Source organism: Pundamilia nyererei, unplaced genomic scaffold, assembly GCF_000239375.1.
Source record: "Pundamilia nyererei isolate P.nyererei 1_Seehausen unplaced genomic scaffold, PunNye1.0 scaffold00065, whole genome shotgun sequence".
Taxonomy (NCBI): Eukaryota; Metazoa; Chordata; class Actinopteri; order Cichliformes; family Cichlidae; genus Pundamilia; species Pundamilia nyererei.
Window position 1 is genome coordinate 3,153,580 of NW_005187466.1, and position 17,117 is coordinate 3,170,696.

The window sequence follows — 17,117 nt, forward strand, 5'->3', positions numbered from 1 at the left end:
AATGTGCAATAAACATTCATTCTTTAATTTATTGAGTCATACTTTTTTTGCACTTTTGAAAAATCCACTTTGAAGTGTACTGTGTTGTGCTTAGTGCCGAAATGGGACGGTTTCTAATTTCATTGCACTATAGTACCAAGTATGACTGTGCAATGACAATAAAGAGTTATCATATCCCATTTTATCTTATGTCTTCGTACCTGAGAAGATGTGGACAGAGCACCGTGCCCATATTGATACTGGCTGAGAGCAGAATTTAGCCTGCGGACTGAAATGACACAAAAACGAGGACACTTACACAAAAAAGCAGAGATGTTCTAGTGATCATCACAAGCAGAAGACTGTAAACATCCAAAAAATGCACGCCATATAACTGATTGATTTTTATACAGGGACCACCTATGGCTTAAAAAAGAAATTAACATAGAACAGTGTCAAAAACTGATGGACTAGACGGCGTAACAGAAAAATATGCATGTAGTTTCCAAGTTTCGTCTCACCTTGATCACGCAAAAACTCCAGTTCTGCCTCCATGCTTACGATGTCGTCTAAAGAGAAGCAAAAGAATTTGCACTGGCAAAAACGGCCACCACTACCAAAACTAAAGACGAACACTTAAAGCCTGTCAAACCTGGCACCACTAATCTAGGGGTTCTTTTCAAGTTAACGTTTCGGAACACGAAGAGAAAACTGTCGTTTAAGAATGTACTAATTCAGGTAAAGATGACACAAAGCCGCTAGAAACGTTCACTACAAACTAGCTAGCTACATGTAGTAAATTTGTGCAGCTCGTGTTAGCTAAAGCAGCTAATCAATCTCGGCTAAGCTCATCAAAACAACTCAGTGTTTTGATCTCTTCAACAAAACACCAAACACATTTTCCGAGACAGGATGCGCTTAAAAAAATACGCAAATGCATCGCATTGAAATTTTAAATTCATAATAGATGTTTTTACTTCAATCCTCGTTTCCGCCTCTTGTTTTGAAGTAAACAAACGGGCACCAATGGAAAAGAAGCTGTGCAACCGTAAAGTCATTCCGTCTGTACAAGAAACGCGAAAGGATGTTCCTTTAAAAAAAAAAATAAAAATCAGGAAGCTGATGTAGAATACATTTGGAAGTCAATAATGCCAACTCTGCATATATAACAGTTTGAATTCGGTTGTTTGTTAAGGTATGATATATAACGTCATCACGTGAAAAGAGATTATGGTTTCTAGTTCGTCAGAATGTGTCACAAATAGTGGTTTAAAAATTGCTGGATAGACATTTCCATACAGATGTAACCACATATTGCATGAAAACGTAAACAGCATAGAGTTGGAAAATATCGTCCTCTGCTTGTCGTTTTAATCTCAGACCTTATCAAGTAAGTGTAATCCTCGGACGTTTGCTTTACCAGGAAAATGATTTTACTGTCTTGTTACTGATAACATTATTCTGTTTTACACAATTTGATAACAAACTGCGGGTGAATCAAAGGGTGAAACGCAGAGTATTTAAAGAAATTACACGCGCACTCGGAGCACTCTTGTCCTGTAGCCAGTGAAAACAAACATGGGGGTGACTCGTGGACTGCAGTTTATAACACTTTTCCACATTCTGCTATGCTGTGAATCTCTGTAAGTTTTGTAGCTTTTTTGTTCCCTGTGTCGCTGCTCACACAGCAGATTTTAAGACTGAGTGATTTTCTTTCTTTCAGTCCTCGCACGCAAATGCAGTTTGACATCGAACACACTTGGGACAGCAACCCTGTAAATCATGACCCCCTCAAAATCACCTTCTCTCCTGGGTTAGGAGGCCTGAAGGTGGAGGTGTCTGGTCCATTCTTCAATGACCCGGCTGCTCCTGCAGGGCCCCCAAGCCAGGCCTTCCCTGGACTGTGGAATTATGAAGGTGGGTAGATTGGTCTGTTGCTTCCATAGCCATGCAACCTTTCTTTTAACACAAGACACAAGCTTTTAGGGGTTTAGTCCGTGCAAAAAAAAAACAAAAACAAAAAAAAAACAAATCGATTTTAGTTCAAATAATGTGATATGAATTCATGATATCCTGAATTTTTAAATAGAAATATTTTTTTATCAGAAATGCCAGAATGTCAGCTTAAAGCTCACAAAACTATTTCAACAACCGCCAAACAGGTAAAACAGCAAACGGTTAAAAGAGCCAGTAAAAAGATTCTGCATAAAGATGTAAACACAAAGCGCGACCATCGGGTCGTCCACACAGACATGTCGTCGGGTGCTGAAAGTCGACATCTCACAGATTCTGAAGCTGTCGGTTTCGTCACTCCAACCGAAATTCACAGAACCAGCAGCAAAAGAAGATCAAAACTATGCTTCATGTTTGAAAAATATCTTACCTTGGTTGTTTTGTTTCCACCACAATAAAATTACACTTCCTGCACAGCTCCCTCTCTCAGTGTACATTAAGAACAGTTTACCATCACAAATCTCTATTTTCTGAATTATTCGCTTGCTTATTACACATCAGTCTATCGTTGTTTACAGTGCTATCGGCCACTGTTTTTTTTTTCTTCCAAAAAGACCTCTGACAAGACCTGCTGTCAATACATTACAAAACGCTTAGCTCTGTCTCTAATAAAACCTCTGTAACTTTGCTCTGCTTCACCTCAATAGCATCAGGTAATGTTTATATGCTGATTTGTGGTTTTCTTCCATTTTTGTTCTACTGCAGAATATTTTTAAGGTGGTTATCTGCTATAAAAAGCCACTCCATGAAAATCTCCTTCATGTTTTTCTGTGTTTTATCCTCAGTTACTTTGACACAAAGGCATTTACTGTGATTCTTACACCTGTGATGAAGTCTCACAAGTGTCAGCTTTGCTTTTATTGCCTACATAGATATAAAAATATGGATATGTACTGATAAATGATCAGAATTATAATATTTCTGACTGAGTCAAAATTGAATCAAATCGGGACCTTGTGAATTGGAATTGAAACAGTTATAGAAATCAGTGACGATACCCAGCCCTATTATAAAATATATATATGTTATAAAACACCTTTAGCCTTATGCCCTTAATTTGTTTATGTATCAAAGGTAGCCCCATTTGCAAATTATTAATGTAAAATAGAATCCCCTTTTAATCGCTTAATTGGGTTTCATAATTTCAACTGTTTTTAAATGTTTGTTATTGACAGGAAAATGCGGTCTGTTATATATATGCACAGTATGCTTATTCATATTATATTAAATTAGAATATTGATGAATTTCATATATACTTATACAACATGAAACTAGTCCCATGAAACTGTTATCTTATTTTCTTTAACCTCAGTTTGGAAAACAAACCTGCTCACCAGCGCCTCTAAAACTCACAAATTAACATGTTATGTTTTATTTGTTTAATCTGTTCCCATTTGGCCCATCTCATATTAAACTGCTATATACAAAAGCTAACCAGCCGCTAGCTGAAGCGTAATATTTCAGAGACCTTTCCCTAATTGTAGCACAATTCTTTTAAACGCTTATAATTAACAAATGAGAAACAGCAATTATATAACTGACAAGCTCCAGACTTCATAAGGCTGATTCCAACGGAAATTCATTATCTTTAAAAAGGTCACATTTATGGCTTATTGTAATAGATTGTGGTATTGTACATGTGTTACTTTTATGGTCCCCATGCTTGTTGTAGCCGTAGTTACAGAACCATCAGTTATGATTATGTAATTTAGTCCCTAGGATGCAATTTTAGGCCCTTTGGCAAGCTGAAATAATATGAATAAAGTCTACTGTGGCTGAAGAGACTAGAGACTGTCTGTTTACGGGATCATTACAGTAACTGCATTATCATTATTATGGCGACACAGCAATTAAACCTCACAATGAGGCTGAGTAATAACAATTGGTTCTAATTGACCTCAAGTAAGTTCGATTTCCGTTTAATGAGCCCCACATATTTGGTCTCATTAATGTTACTTAATAGATTGGAAACCAACCCCATTATGATCTAGGTAGATAAAGAGCATGCTTCTAGGTTAGTGAGTGTGCTGCTCACATAATTGTATTTAAAAGTTTATGTAATTGTTATTTTGCATGTTACTGTTAAAGTCTGAGTCAAAAATGAATGACCTGAATAATTTAATTATTACTTTTTTGTCTTTTTTTTTTTAAAATAAGTGCTGATAAGGTTAATAAGACAGTTAAAGCAGTTTATTAATGTGAGATTAAAAGTCTTATCTTCATTTTTCCTTATCTCATCAGTTGTAGAGACCTTCTTCCTTGATAGTACTACAGAAAATTACCTGGAAGTCGAGTTTTGTCCGTGAGTACCAAGCTGAGCTCTTGCTCTGCCCATGTATCCATATGTTTATAAACAGTGGAACAATGACACGTCTTCCCTGTGTTTTTACTTTAGGCATGGACAACACCTGATATTACTACTGTCAGGAGCCGGCCAAGCATTCCTGGTAGGCTGCGTATGGAGGTATTCGTAGGCTTTTTTTGGGTTTATGGGATATTTCTTACATTTTTGATTTCTCTCTCCAGCAACAGCTTCCCATGGTATTTAACACCAAGATCACTGGAGACAGATGGACAGGTGAGGCTCTCATCCCTTGGACATACTTCCCTCCCAATGTCAACAAGATGAACTCCTACGCGATCCACGGCTCAGGAGAGAATCGTATATATGAGGCTCTTTATCCCATCCCCAAGGAGGAGATAGCCGAAGGACAAATGCCTAACTTGTGAGTATGCTGACTTCTACAAGTGAAGTTTGATGTGCCATAGGTCATGTGCACAGACATTTTATGTTATAGTGGTGCTGTCGTGAGGCACTGAGACAGAAAAAAGAGGTTCATGTGCAAAATCACACCTTTTTTTGTATATTCTTCTAAAGGTACAGTAAGTCATTTTGTAAGAAATTTAAAAGAAAAAAGAATTTTACACTAATTCATTAAAATATTCATAAAATACATACAAAATAAATAGGAGAGGCCGCCAGTTTATGGAAGCCATGGCAACATCTTGAAAACAGCAGCCAAGATAGAAATCGCCGTTCCACCTAATAACATGTTATATACGTGGCTAGAGACTGTCCATATTCATGGTATTACTATTAATTCAAATGTCATAAATAGCTCTTTCAAACTCCAAAGGACTATTTAACATTTGCAAATGTATATTTTCATTATCGCTTTCTCCTCCTCTTCATCTGCCTTCTTCACCACTGTTCTCTCCTCCCTCATTTCCACCTCATTGTTTTCGTCCTCAACTGAAGTCTCATTTCACGAACTGAAATCAGTGCTCTAACACACAAAACATGCATAAACATGCTTATTTATTCTGGTTATTCTCCTTATAAGCTAATATTAATCAACCTAATGTAGGCTCTAAAAATGATGCTTTCCCAGTTGATTACATTCTCACATTGTATGACAGTTCATTTGCTATCTGTCCAACAATGTTAGATCCACTTCAAAGCAAGTTTCACTAATGCCGGTTACAGCAGCTAACTGGCAACAACAGCACCACTTACCAAGAGAAAAGTTCACTGAAAGTTCACTGACTCATATAACACTCCTTTCACAAAGTTTTACAGCCTCCACCAGGTTAAATAGACTAGGACACTCAGCATATTGAAAACTGAGGTAAACAGCAGACTGACAGCCTACACTCAAACTTGTTAAACGGTAGTCTGCAGCCAGAATTTTTGAGGTATCTTGGGTTTTAAAAACCTAAAATACTGCAAAAATATTTGGCAAATTTCTTTTTTTTTCTGATTTATTGCTACATGTTGATATTATCCAAATATTTTAAAATATTGCGCATGCAAAAACAAATGAAAACATGTTTGTCCTACAGCAAACATAAATAATGCACTTGAATTGGGAGGGTTAAGGAAACAGGAAACTGCAGTCTACTGACATCTAGTGATGAGATTTGGCATACTGCGCCTTTAAGTTGTAAAACAGGTGTAGATCAAATGGTACTTATGTCCAATCCACAATCTGTACCTTTTAGAGTCACATTAGTCAACTTTGTCATTTCAAATTACATGTATATAAATGTGTATTTCACTACTTTATGCACAATATATTAAATTTGTCTTTCTGTCTTCTAGTCACCGGCTAGAGTATTTCAAAGATTTTCGCCTGCAGAGCATCATGGGAGAGGGTTGGGTCCAACCACCATCTGATCTATGGCTTGGAAAGCCTTAAGCTTCTCAGAAACACTCCTCTTTGCCTGTTTCATTCTTGCAGACACATATCCACAAAAATCCTCTAAAACAGCAGCAGGGCAATAGGATAAACACTCTCTGACAGGGAACAAAGGGCAATCAATCTTTATTAGTTAATGATGTCAAACGATATGACATGAAATATGTTATCAGCTTGTCAGATTGCGTTAGTCTTCACACACATCTGTGCAAGCACACAAACCTGCACTGCAAGATATTGGACGTCGCCACAAATTGCCTGAGCAGAGCGTGACCTACAACACTTGTACAGTGGAGGAAAGCGCACAGCTTAAGTGTTTGACTTCAGTGGGATAATTCCTTGCAATTCCTCGTGATTCTAAACCCTAAATGTTGAGACACTGATATTTAAAAAAAAAAAGAAAAAAAAGAAAATGTGCATTCTTTTGGGTTTGTCTTTATTGTCATTCCATTACTATGATTAATGTCCTTTATAATGACATCTTTTTACATACTGCTGCTGTCCTTTTTCTGTGATTGATGTCACGTTAATTTTATAGCTTATGTTTGATTATGTTTCATTCCCATGTCTGTATATTAAAATAATTATCTGACATTTTGTGGTATAATCTTTTTCACCTTTTGCCTGGGGGTTAGATATGAAGATCAGTGTCGTCCTCATGTATAGATGCCATTTCTGTGGCTAGATGGTTTAATTTCTGACTTCTTCCCAAAACTTTAAACTGCTCCAGTAACTTTACCAATATGAATACCCAGTTCCCTTCTTACATAAAACGGCTGTATGATATGGATCTTAGTGGCAGATAAATATTCATAATTAATAGCTGATGAATTTATTACTCTCATATATACACTCACTAGCCACATTATTAGGTATACCTGTGAAACCACTGTCAACTCTACTACTGTTTGCATTAATATTATAAAGATCATGTTTTTTCACCATATCAAAACACAAGAAAGGGTGAAATATTAAGCAATTTTATCTCTTTATTAAGTACAGAGGAATTTACTTTGTATAGGGTTGCATTAGATATGCATCTGTACCTGTACTTAAAAAAGTGTCAGTGAGTAAATATATCAAAGACCCACTAACTCACTTTTCCACCCACTTTCTGAAGTGGAGATCACAGACCTTCAGATCTCCGACATACACTGACACACACAAACGGTGATTGGGGACTTACAGATCTCTGTGTTCTCTCCATGACCCCCAAGTCAGTCCCCCTTGCCCCCACTGCAGCTCCTTATAGAGCCTGCATATTTATCAGAGACTCCTTTCAGATCACTGACTGGCTAACCTCATCTCCTAACCCATAGATAGGGGGGGGGGGATTGATTTTCATGTTGGCAGTGTTGCTCTTCACTGTGGCAGCCCAAAAGCCTATATTGAGCCCTATCAGTTTTAATTGGCATCCTCGTCTTTGAAATGGGTGCAGTGATTAGGCTTGGAGAGCCCACCTCTTAAGCCTCATCCTTATCATCGCCTGCGGTGATTTGCCACCACACTGAACAATATTCACGAGCACACACATACACACAGAATGGTCACACTATGCATGAACATGTCTCACAAATAAAATGTTGACCTAAAATATGTTTTTTAATGCATTTTGACAAAAACATGCCCTTTCAGAAAAGCTTTGATGAATACACATGACTACGCGCACCCACCTGTGTGCAGGGCGAGGATGTGTGTCCACACTAAGATTTAAAACCAGTTCTCTCTAATTAGTGTGAAGAGATGAGAGGGGAGAGCAAAAGAGGTAGCAGCCGTTCCTCTACCTCCAAAGCCCCGGCAGACAAGCAGACACGGGAGCTGTCTTATCCCCCTAAGAATAAGAGACCAGCTCGCTCTAAAACATTCAACACCAGCTTAAGGGTGATTTTTCGTGTCAAAAACTTTCTGGTGATCACCCCAGACCCTACTTCATTTTTTTTTTGTCTCCAAAAGACGTGGGTCTCATTTCCTCAAGTTTAAAGAGTGTTTGAGGGTATGAATGAGGATAAAGTTGTGATGAAAAATAGAATGTGAGGGATAAAGGAGTGATCTCAGAACATGAAAAGATTGAAGAGATTGAAAAAGTGTAAACGGTAATGACTTTGCCTAGTTTTCCGAATTCTGTGATAGGGCTGCAGTATGGCTCCAAAAGAAAGAGCCATACTGCAGCTAATGAGATACTGTGACAATTTGTAGCCTTTGCAAGCTAATGCCACAAACAGTATCAGATTGTACAGAGCGATAGAACTTATCAACACTGTGCAGTACACATTCCTTTTATGGCCGGCTTCCAGTACAGCACATCACACAAAGAAAAGCAAACTTTGATCAGTGTTTATGAGGAACTTTATCTTACCTAATCACCACAGTACTATTATGCCTAAACAGCAAGCAACCCTTTCCGCATTCTTTCAACAACAGCCAATGATAAACCTGTCACAAAATAAGATAATACCCCACTGGTGCTACATATTGTCAGTCTTCCATTGAGTTTAAAGTAGATAGGCCTATAATAAAGCATTAATGGAAGGGAACACAGCATCCCCTTGTTTTCCTGGACCAGCTGAATGCTTATTAACTCAGTCTAATTATTGTCCAACAAGTCCATCATTATTGAAAGGGCTGCAGGGTTAAAGAATGGAAAGGGTGGAAGTGCACACAAAAAATATCTCGACCTAAATGCTTCTACGGTGTGTGTGTGTGTGTGTGCTTGTGAATGTGTGATGACACAAGTACTAATTGCAGTTGAAGCCTGCTAGTGTTGCGGCTACAAGGATGGCATGGCTAGAATGTGGGATGAAGCTGTAAGAGGCTGGGGAGAGAGATGCAAAGCCAAGCGAATGCCAAGGACATTAATGAGGGCCAGACAAGTTCTACTTCTCAAGAACACTGCAGCGAGGAGGGATAAGAGTGGGAGAGAATGAGGGAAATAGAAAACAGAACGAGGAACAGAGGGGTTTCATTACAGAAGAATGTTATTTGCAATCTTAAGCAAGCAAGGGTCTTTTTTCCATTACAGATCCATAGATTGTTCGTGCTAACATGATGACACATAGAAATTCATTGTCATTGTCTTTGTTTTTATATAGTCACACTGATATGTGCATTTACATTTTGCAGTCTGTATTAAGAATAGTAAGAACAGTTACTCCTGCAGTTTCTCCATTGACACGGAGAAACAGAGACACAGGCACCGGTGTTCACTTTTTCATGAAAAGGAAGAAGGATTTATATGTTATCATCATAAACATGAAAAATAAATGATAGCAGGACGGAGGCAAGATAAACTAAATTAAGCTTTCTTTGTTATCAACACAGAATATAAATCACAACTGTTTGCCTAATTGATTCCATTACATTCCCACCTGCCTACTGAACCTCTCATCCATCCATATATTGTTTATCTTCATTTTTAGCTAGATGGATGAAAAAAAGTTGTTACTGGATGTGAAACGTGCTGAATTTCATCCTTTTTTTTGCAAACACAATAATTGCCAATTAGAAGTAGCACAAAATTATTACAGAATATTTGTTTCTGTACAATAAACTCACAAGAAAGCAAACTCTTTGTACAGAAGTTTGCTCGTTTAGAGGATGCAAGATAGTGATGTTGCTTTGTTTTTAATAGGAAATAGACTGCATTGAAGGTAATTTATGTGCAGTGATATTAGCGGTTGTAAGCGAACAAGTTCACTAACTCTTAATTGGGAAATAAATCACGGTGTTGCCATAGCAACAAACTCTTAAAAGTGGTCATTGCAAAATGAGAGCTTGTTGAGGTAATGTGTATCTGTGTGTGAGGAGGGGTGGGTGTGTCCACTCATGCATGTGTGTTTTCACCTCCTCAAGCTCATTACCATACAGCCTTGTTAGTAGAGCTTCTGCTAGCTGTTGTACGTGGCATCCAGTTTCATTTCATTAGCCCTTGTTTTGTCCATATTGCTATTAAAAAAGAAGCTGTGAGCTTGCTCATTTAAAACAGTGGCAAATGTTGAAATAAGAATGTAGTTAATTGTATATAGTGAACAAAATTACCTAATTTCATTATGTGCCAAAGCTTACCACATATTTTTTCTATATACGCCATGTCTGTGATTGCTTTTTTCCTCTGCTATGCTTTTGTTCACATCTCTATTATTTATATAATCATTTAGTTGCTTTCTTTTTTCCAACTTTTCAATTTTTCTTCATTCCCTACTCTCCTCACCTCTGTTCGTCTCCAGGGACCTGTCCTCCTCTCTCCTCACCACCCTTCCATTCATGAAATGGATGGAGGCATAAAAAACCATTAGCGCAGATGAATGGATAGACTGGCCTAACACAATCTGGCCCACTTCAGCTGACAGTTTAATATGGACTCTCCCACAGTGTGGTTGCCCCAGCAGGATGCTGCACTAAATCTCACTTTGACTTGCCGTGATTGATACAGATTTGACACATCAAAACCCTGTGTGCATGCATGTGTTTGTGTAGGCATGATGGATATGACAGACGATCGGCAGACGGGTGAGCGGTGAGAGGCAGAACTGATAATTATAGTATTTATCTGGGTTAGGTGTCATGGCTGCCTCTGCTGCATTATGAAAAGATAAAATGCTGAAATGTCTTTCAGTGCATTCCATCAATTCAGCACCTGCACCTCACCTCTTAAATGAAATGCACCATAGAGGAAAGTAATGAAGTTTATAATTTAAATGAGTGTCTTCGAACACAAAGTGCAGAAGGGAAACCTTCACTTATTGTATTTGAATGTCACTTTCACTTCTTGCAGTGCTTTTCAACCACTGAAAGCTCCTCACTGTGCTATATTTAATGTTTCACCTTCATGAGCACTTAAACCTTCTTTAGAAATACCTACCTTTTCTAAATGTGTCATTTTATATTGTACTTATACCTTTGTCAACCACGTAGTGTTCCTAGGAAAGATTATAAAATTGGAAAACACAAATAAAGGCAATATTATCCACGAAAGAAAGAAAGATCAATTAACATATAGGTGTTTAAATCGTTATTTAGGCCTTTTGTACAGCAGACATTTGGCTACTTGGAAATCAAATAGTATCCCAGTAAGGCATCAAATCCTACTCTATAACAATTTTTTATCACTTCAAACTTGATAAACACCAGTACAGTCACATTGCTCCATAAAAGAGAAACTTCTCATGACAAAAGGTAACACAAAGTGGCTTAGGTCTGAACAACCATTGCCAGCAACAACATCTTATTAGCCAAGATAAGCGACAAATCAATGGTTTGAAAGTCACTTCATGGTCAGTGCAGAGCCATTTATCTCCACTGACTCAATTAATTCTTCCAGTATCGTTAGGCAGATCAGTCAACAGAAGAAAGTAGATTTCTTAGTGACAACTTTACTAAGATGCCCTAATTACCTCTTACTACACTGGAATTGGCGACATTTCAAGATCCACCAGATAAACTGATGCACATACACAATCAGTAGATAAGAAGTGGAGCAATTCTTTTTATTGCAACCCAAGATACTAATATGTAATACATTTTGCTGAACATTGACCTGCTTTTGAACAGTGACTAGCTGCAGCATAAGAGAATACTAACACATAATTTAAATTCAGAGGGAACAGCAAAGTCCAAAACAAACTGTTCTGGGTAATGCTCTGTACAATACAAAATGTATTGTAATCTTTTGCCTGTTATTCCTGATGTTAAATCCACAACTCTTTGCCATGCAAAACATTTCAGGAGGTAAGACAATTCTACTAGCTCGCTTCAAATCAGTATATGTATTACGCAAGGACAATCCAGGCAACATTCAGCCCACATCACTGTTCCCAGAAAATTACCCTCAAGCTGTCTTCCGTCTCTTCTGGTTATCCCATACTGACTCTATAATGTTGAGATCAGGGATCTGTGAGTGGCCTACCATCTGTTGCAGGGCTCCTTGTTTTTATTGTGGCTAAAGATGTTCTTTTGTGAGTCTGGCTACATGCTTGGGTTTGTTGTCATGCTGCAGCACAAACATTGGGCAGATCGGTCAGCTCCTCCCCCTCAAGGATGGTATATTTTATGTAGAAAACAAAAACCCCCAAAATACTGAATATTAAAGATGACAGCATCTGACTCTCAGAATCACTAATGCTCACAAGACAAAAGTCAATATGTGACAGTTTCCCAAAACAATTTGTGCCATCAACTGTCAGTTCACAACAATGCCGATCTTTAAAAAAGTTCATGAATGCTGATGCCACATCTGAGTATGTGGCATAAAGTGACAGTTGTGCATATTATCAAATGTTATGTAGTATGCGTCAGCAACAAAATGGTGATGTGGGGAATTTTCCCTTTAGTCCTGGGCAAACTGATGGAGCTGCTGACGTAACATCCACAATCTGGACAAAGGATAATGTTAGGTTTATCTTGGATTGTTGAGACTTAGTGAAAAGAAGAGCAAAGTCTAAATAAATACATAATCTTATAGCATCACAGAAAGCACACTGAATAAAAACAAAATACAGTCACTCAATACCTTGCATACTTTGTGGAGCTGCATCCTTGACAGTTTTAAATACAATATCAGAAGGCAGGTGGCCTAAGCTATTGGTATCATTTCATACTGAAATTACATTATCAAACTTGACTCTTGTATTTAGAGACACAGCAGGATGGATCTATGGATTATATCATGGAAGCTGGAAAATGCTGAAATCTTAATTAACAAGACTGATAATGTGCACTTCTCACTATGTGAAATTCAACCGTTGACCTAATATGGAAATGATAAATTTAGTTATTTCTGCTCTGAAGCTTGTAGTTGATACACTAAGAACAGTAAGTACATTCCAACTAGGAAAACTGACAAAGAAGTGTTGTGTAAGAAGAAGGTCAATAATGTGGAATGTTAATATTCAGCCTCGGCTTTACAGCTTTGAAAGGATTATAAGCAAGTTTCATCACATGAAAGCAGTGCCTCCTGGAGGGTTGGCATCTTTGATATAAAGATGTGATCAGAATTTGATTGGAGTACTACAAGCTGAAGTGCAGCAGAGGGAGCGAGGATATACAAAGAGGTGGTACAGAATAACCTAAAGTAAGGGAGTTGAAAGGGAAAAAGCATAAACAGCACAGAAAGAAAAAATGGGAAAGAGATGAAAGGAACACAAAACTCATCTAAGACAAAGAAATTGTGCTGGAGAGAGAAATAGAGGGCAAACTTAGAGAGAAAGAGTTGAAGATAGGATATAAATGCTAAAAGTCAAATCTGAGCTTTGTTCTACGGGGAATGTGAAGAAGACTGGAGCTTAGCAAAGGAGAAATAAATGAATAGGGGAGAGGCAAATAAAGAGGTTTTATTTGTATTTTAATTCTAATAATTTTAAATCATCGCTGATGTTTGCTTCATGGCAACCAGTCAAACTTCTGGGGTGATCAGAAGCAGCATGTTGACGAGTGAATTCAGAGATAAAACCTTTCCAGTTGTACAGATAAGACAAAATTAGAATTTCTTTTATTTTCCAATCTTCACTGTCCCCTCTTTTATTTCCATCTTTTCCCCTTGACTTTTTACTTCCTCCTCCTCCTCCATCTCCTCCTCCTCCTTCTCTTTCTTCTTCTTCCCTTTCATCACTTGCGGTCTCTCACTTCTTCCTGTGTCCGCACCCTCTTCTCACTTTTTATCTTGCTGATAAGGCTTCTATCTGGCTGCCACGCAACTCTGATGCCAGAGCAGACACTGATAATGCTCTGACATCTCCTGCAACTGCAATTAACTGTCTTTTCTCACAAAAAAAAAAAACAACTCACTGCTTTTCTCTCTTTTCGCTCACTCTCAGGCACCTCATGAATAAGTGATCAGAGTGTTAGCACATGTCTATAAGAAACAGGAGCAACCAGCCTCCCTCATCTGCTCGGTGTTGTGTTTCTAAGGTGTTTCTGTCTGTCTCAAGTCAGACTTAGGCAGCTTAACTAATCTAATTTCCAAAAGTATGTGCATTTAATTTTGCTAGTGAGTGTGTGTGTGCATATGGCTAGGTGAGTGAGTGAACGAGGATAAACTGTCACAGCTGCTGTGCTCCTTTCCAGCATTACATGGGTAACGTGTCAATGACAGCTAATAGTTCATTCGTTGCTCCAAATTAAAACACAATCACCTAATAGGAGTACAGAGAGGGAGGTGGGATCTAACAGGATTTATGAGAAAATGAAAAGTGATTGCATGTGAAGTTTGAATTAGAGGAAAGCAGTCTGGTGTCAGACTCTATGAAGGTGACTGACTGGACTGTTGAGCAGCGGCCTCTCAGTGGACCAAATCCTATCCAAAACTAGTGTGCTAAATGAATGTGATAGGCCGGCTCCTCCCAACAATTAAGCTAGGCAAGCAACTTGCCAGCAATTAATTATGATGCAGTTTCAATAGCTTTATGTCCCCTTTTATGCTCCACATGATGATGGAAATCTTCCATTCTTCTGCATGACTTTGCATTCATCCCCTCTTTATAATAAAGTATAACAATGTAAGTTCTGACCCCCCCCCAAAAAAACAAACAAACAAACAAAACAAAACAAAACAAAAAACCACCAAGAAGTTTTACTTTTATAAGTTAAAATAATTATAAGCTGTGCCTTTTTCAGTTACCCATTTCCAATGACTCTGATTAAGGTCAACAAGTCTTTAATGCAACTAATTTACTTGGGAACATTATTGGGCAATTATTATTGTTTATAACAATTAGAGTAGTGTATATATATATATATATATATATATATATATGTATGCAGTAATCAGAGCACTAGGTGTGGTGACTCGCTGTCCAGAAGAGCGCAGTCCTGGGAGCAGCTAAGGTACTGCGCAGGACCCTCAAGCTCCGAGGCCTCTGGTAGAGGACCCGAACTTGAAGGATAAACCGCCCGCAGGGGCGAGCTGGGTGTCATATATTTATATTTTCATTCTATAGCTTACAATTGTATGACACATGTGAATGTGTGCTAGGCTTCTTGTGTAAAAGGCACAAGAAGCAGGTCCGTTTTGACAGTTATTCAGCACGTATTTTATACCATAAGCAGACGTTTGAGGCACAGAAATGTTCTTACTCAGATTGGGATAAACATCTGTGTGCCATGGAAGCTTTGTGATCTTTCTCATATCTTTCTCATTCTTTTAAAACCTTAAAACAGGCAAGCCTGTCTAGAAATATATATAAAAAAAGTTTATGGAATAAAGTGTGCATAATGATCAAAATGTTCTTACTTCTTCACATGTATTTCTGGTTTCTTATAAGAGTTTTTCAACTACCCCTAGTGAGAAGTCCAATGTAATATTACTACTGTATTTTGAAGAGGTTACATTTAAATTAAAAGAATTTCAACACTCTCTCTCAAGGCCAAAAAAAGAGAAAAGACATTTTGGTATTGCAGCCTGCATGGATACTTGACAGCTGGGAATATACTGCATTGCTTTTATTTCTTTAAACATGACATTTCTGGCCTTAAAAGAGTCATCACAGAAGTGATGAAGACTAATGATCACGAACTATTCAGATATTCATGCATGCTATTTTTTCACAAACCTGTCTTCTCTGCTATTTAAACACTGAAGAGAAGACACTTTTTCATTTATACCAAAAGTGATTTCTGTCTATCCTTTTCTCAAAGCCGTCATCTACCCTTTCATAGATTTTCATCTATCACATGGTCCTCTAAGACCTCATTACCTGTAAATTGACGCTGCCCTAGTTTAGGTAACAGTGATGCTGAACATTGAACATGACTTCTATAGTAGCAAAGGTAAAAGCTCTCTCTCTCTATATATATATATATGCTTAAGTCACTCCTCTATTCTTATGTTCACAACACATCTCTTCTGAAAGCTGCAATTATTAGAGACCCATATGTATCTTGGAGAGCATAATGAAACAGCCATCACTGATAACCAGGTAGGATTGCCTGGTAAAGAAGACTCCATTGCAAGATAAAAAAACGTTTATATCCTCTCCAACCCCCAGTAAAACCATTTCTTGTCTCCCCGCTTTTCAGCCTGTTCTTTTCCTCTGTCTCTCTCAACACTGTGTTTCCCTTAGGAATGTCTCTTCTCGGTCTCCTTCTGTCTTTCTTTAAAAAGTGGCTTATGTTGAGATCTTCTCCCTCTGTCCCTGAGTGTTTCTCTGCCCATTATTTCTTTCCTTGCTGTCCCCTTAAGTGTAATTACTGTGGTGGATGCCATCAGGTAGGAAGGGGGAGTAAATATATAAATAAATAAATTGTTGTGGAGAAGAAATGGGGAAAAACAGGAGAAGGAGCGAAGAGTAGTAGAGCAGAGGAAAGATAAGGAGAAGTGGCAGCAAAGAGGAATAAGAGGAGAAATGAGAGAGGGGTAATGTAATCTTACTGTGGGAAGTGTGGTAATATATCACATGCCAGAGTTAATAAAATGTCTCGATGCCATTGCTTTAGACAAGAAAGAAAGGTTAACTGCTTCTTATAAATGTACTTCACCAAACACAGGTGGATGAGATTACAACTGCTTGCACACGCGCACATACTGTAAGAAGCAACACAAGCTTACAGGCAATTCACGCATCCCCACAAACACTGTTTGCGTATAAATGTATACTGTGTGCATGTGTGCAGGCAGCAACAAAATGTGCACAGTGAACAGACACTGTGTGTAAGTATATGCGCAGTCAATCAGTTGGACCTTTGATGATAGAATGTAACAACATGTGGTGGAAAATCTCATTTTCATAAAGTGAGTGTTCTTGTGCATTCCCATCATCACTCGTTTCTCTTCTTACTTTTTCTCTTTTTTCTCTTCTTTTTCCATTCTCCTGCCTATCGTATCCCTTCACTCATCTATCACCCTTTCTTCCTTCTCTCTCCTCTCTATGCATATCTCCTCTCGTCATTTTCCACCTCCCTCTCACCCTCACCCTCCACCTCCTCTCCTCCCTGTG

General features: G+C 38.1%; 2 protein-coding genes across 3 annotated transcripts in view; one reads left to right on the forward strand and one right to left on the reverse strand.

The window, feature by feature from the left end:
* sclt1 (sodium channel and clathrin linker 1) overlaps window positions 1-1,171 on the reverse strand; it is a 14,852-nt gene extending 13,681 nt beyond the window's left edge. Inside the window, exons 1-3 of the mRNA XM_005735858.2 lie at window positions 957-1,171; window positions 501-548; window positions 201-268 (exon numbers count right to left, since the gene is read on the reverse strand). Coding sequence (XP_005735915.2) covers window positions 201-268; window positions 501-534 — 102 coding nt within the window. The 5' untranslated portion in view covers window positions 535-548; window positions 957-1,171. The remainder of the gene's footprint in view (window positions 1-200; window positions 269-500; window positions 549-956) is intronic.
* Window positions 1,110-6,786, forward strand: cunh4orf33 (chromosome unknown C4orf33 homolog). 2 transcript variants are annotated; one of them, XM_005735856.2, is made up of 6 exons: window positions 1,110-1,174; window positions 1,703-1,896; window positions 4,235-4,295; window positions 4,389-4,440; window positions 4,520-4,719; window positions 6,096-6,786. In XM_005735856.2, exons 2-6 carry the CDS (start codon window positions 1,716-1,718, stop codon window positions 6,190-6,192), a joined length of 591 nt encoding a protein of 196 aa, XP_005735913.1. In that variant the 5' UTR covers window positions 1,110-1,174; window positions 1,703-1,715; the 3' UTR covers window positions 6,193-6,786. The 2 variants fall into 2 exon arrangements, with proteins under 2 accessions (XP_005735913.1, XP_005735914.1); XM_005735857.1 differs by lacking the exon at window positions 1,110-1,174 and adding an exon at window positions 1,185-1,369.
* The last annotated feature ends 10,331 nt before the right edge of the window (window positions 6,787-17,117 follow it).

Excerpts from the sequence above, each read along its gene's own strand:
- cunh4orf33 (XM_005735856.2), top strand. The coding sequence starts at position 1,716 with ATGCAGTTTGACATCGAACACACTTGGGACAGCAACCCTGTAAATCAT. Across the intron at positions 4,441-4,519 it reads GAGCCGGCCAAGCATTCCTG|CAACAGCTTCCCATGGTATT; the intron begins GTAGGCTGCGTA and ends TTCTCTCTCCAG. Across the intron at positions 4,720-6,095 it reads GAAGGACAAATGCCTAACTT|TCACCGGCTAGAGTATTTCA; the intron begins GTGAGTATGCTG and ends TCTGTCTTCTAG.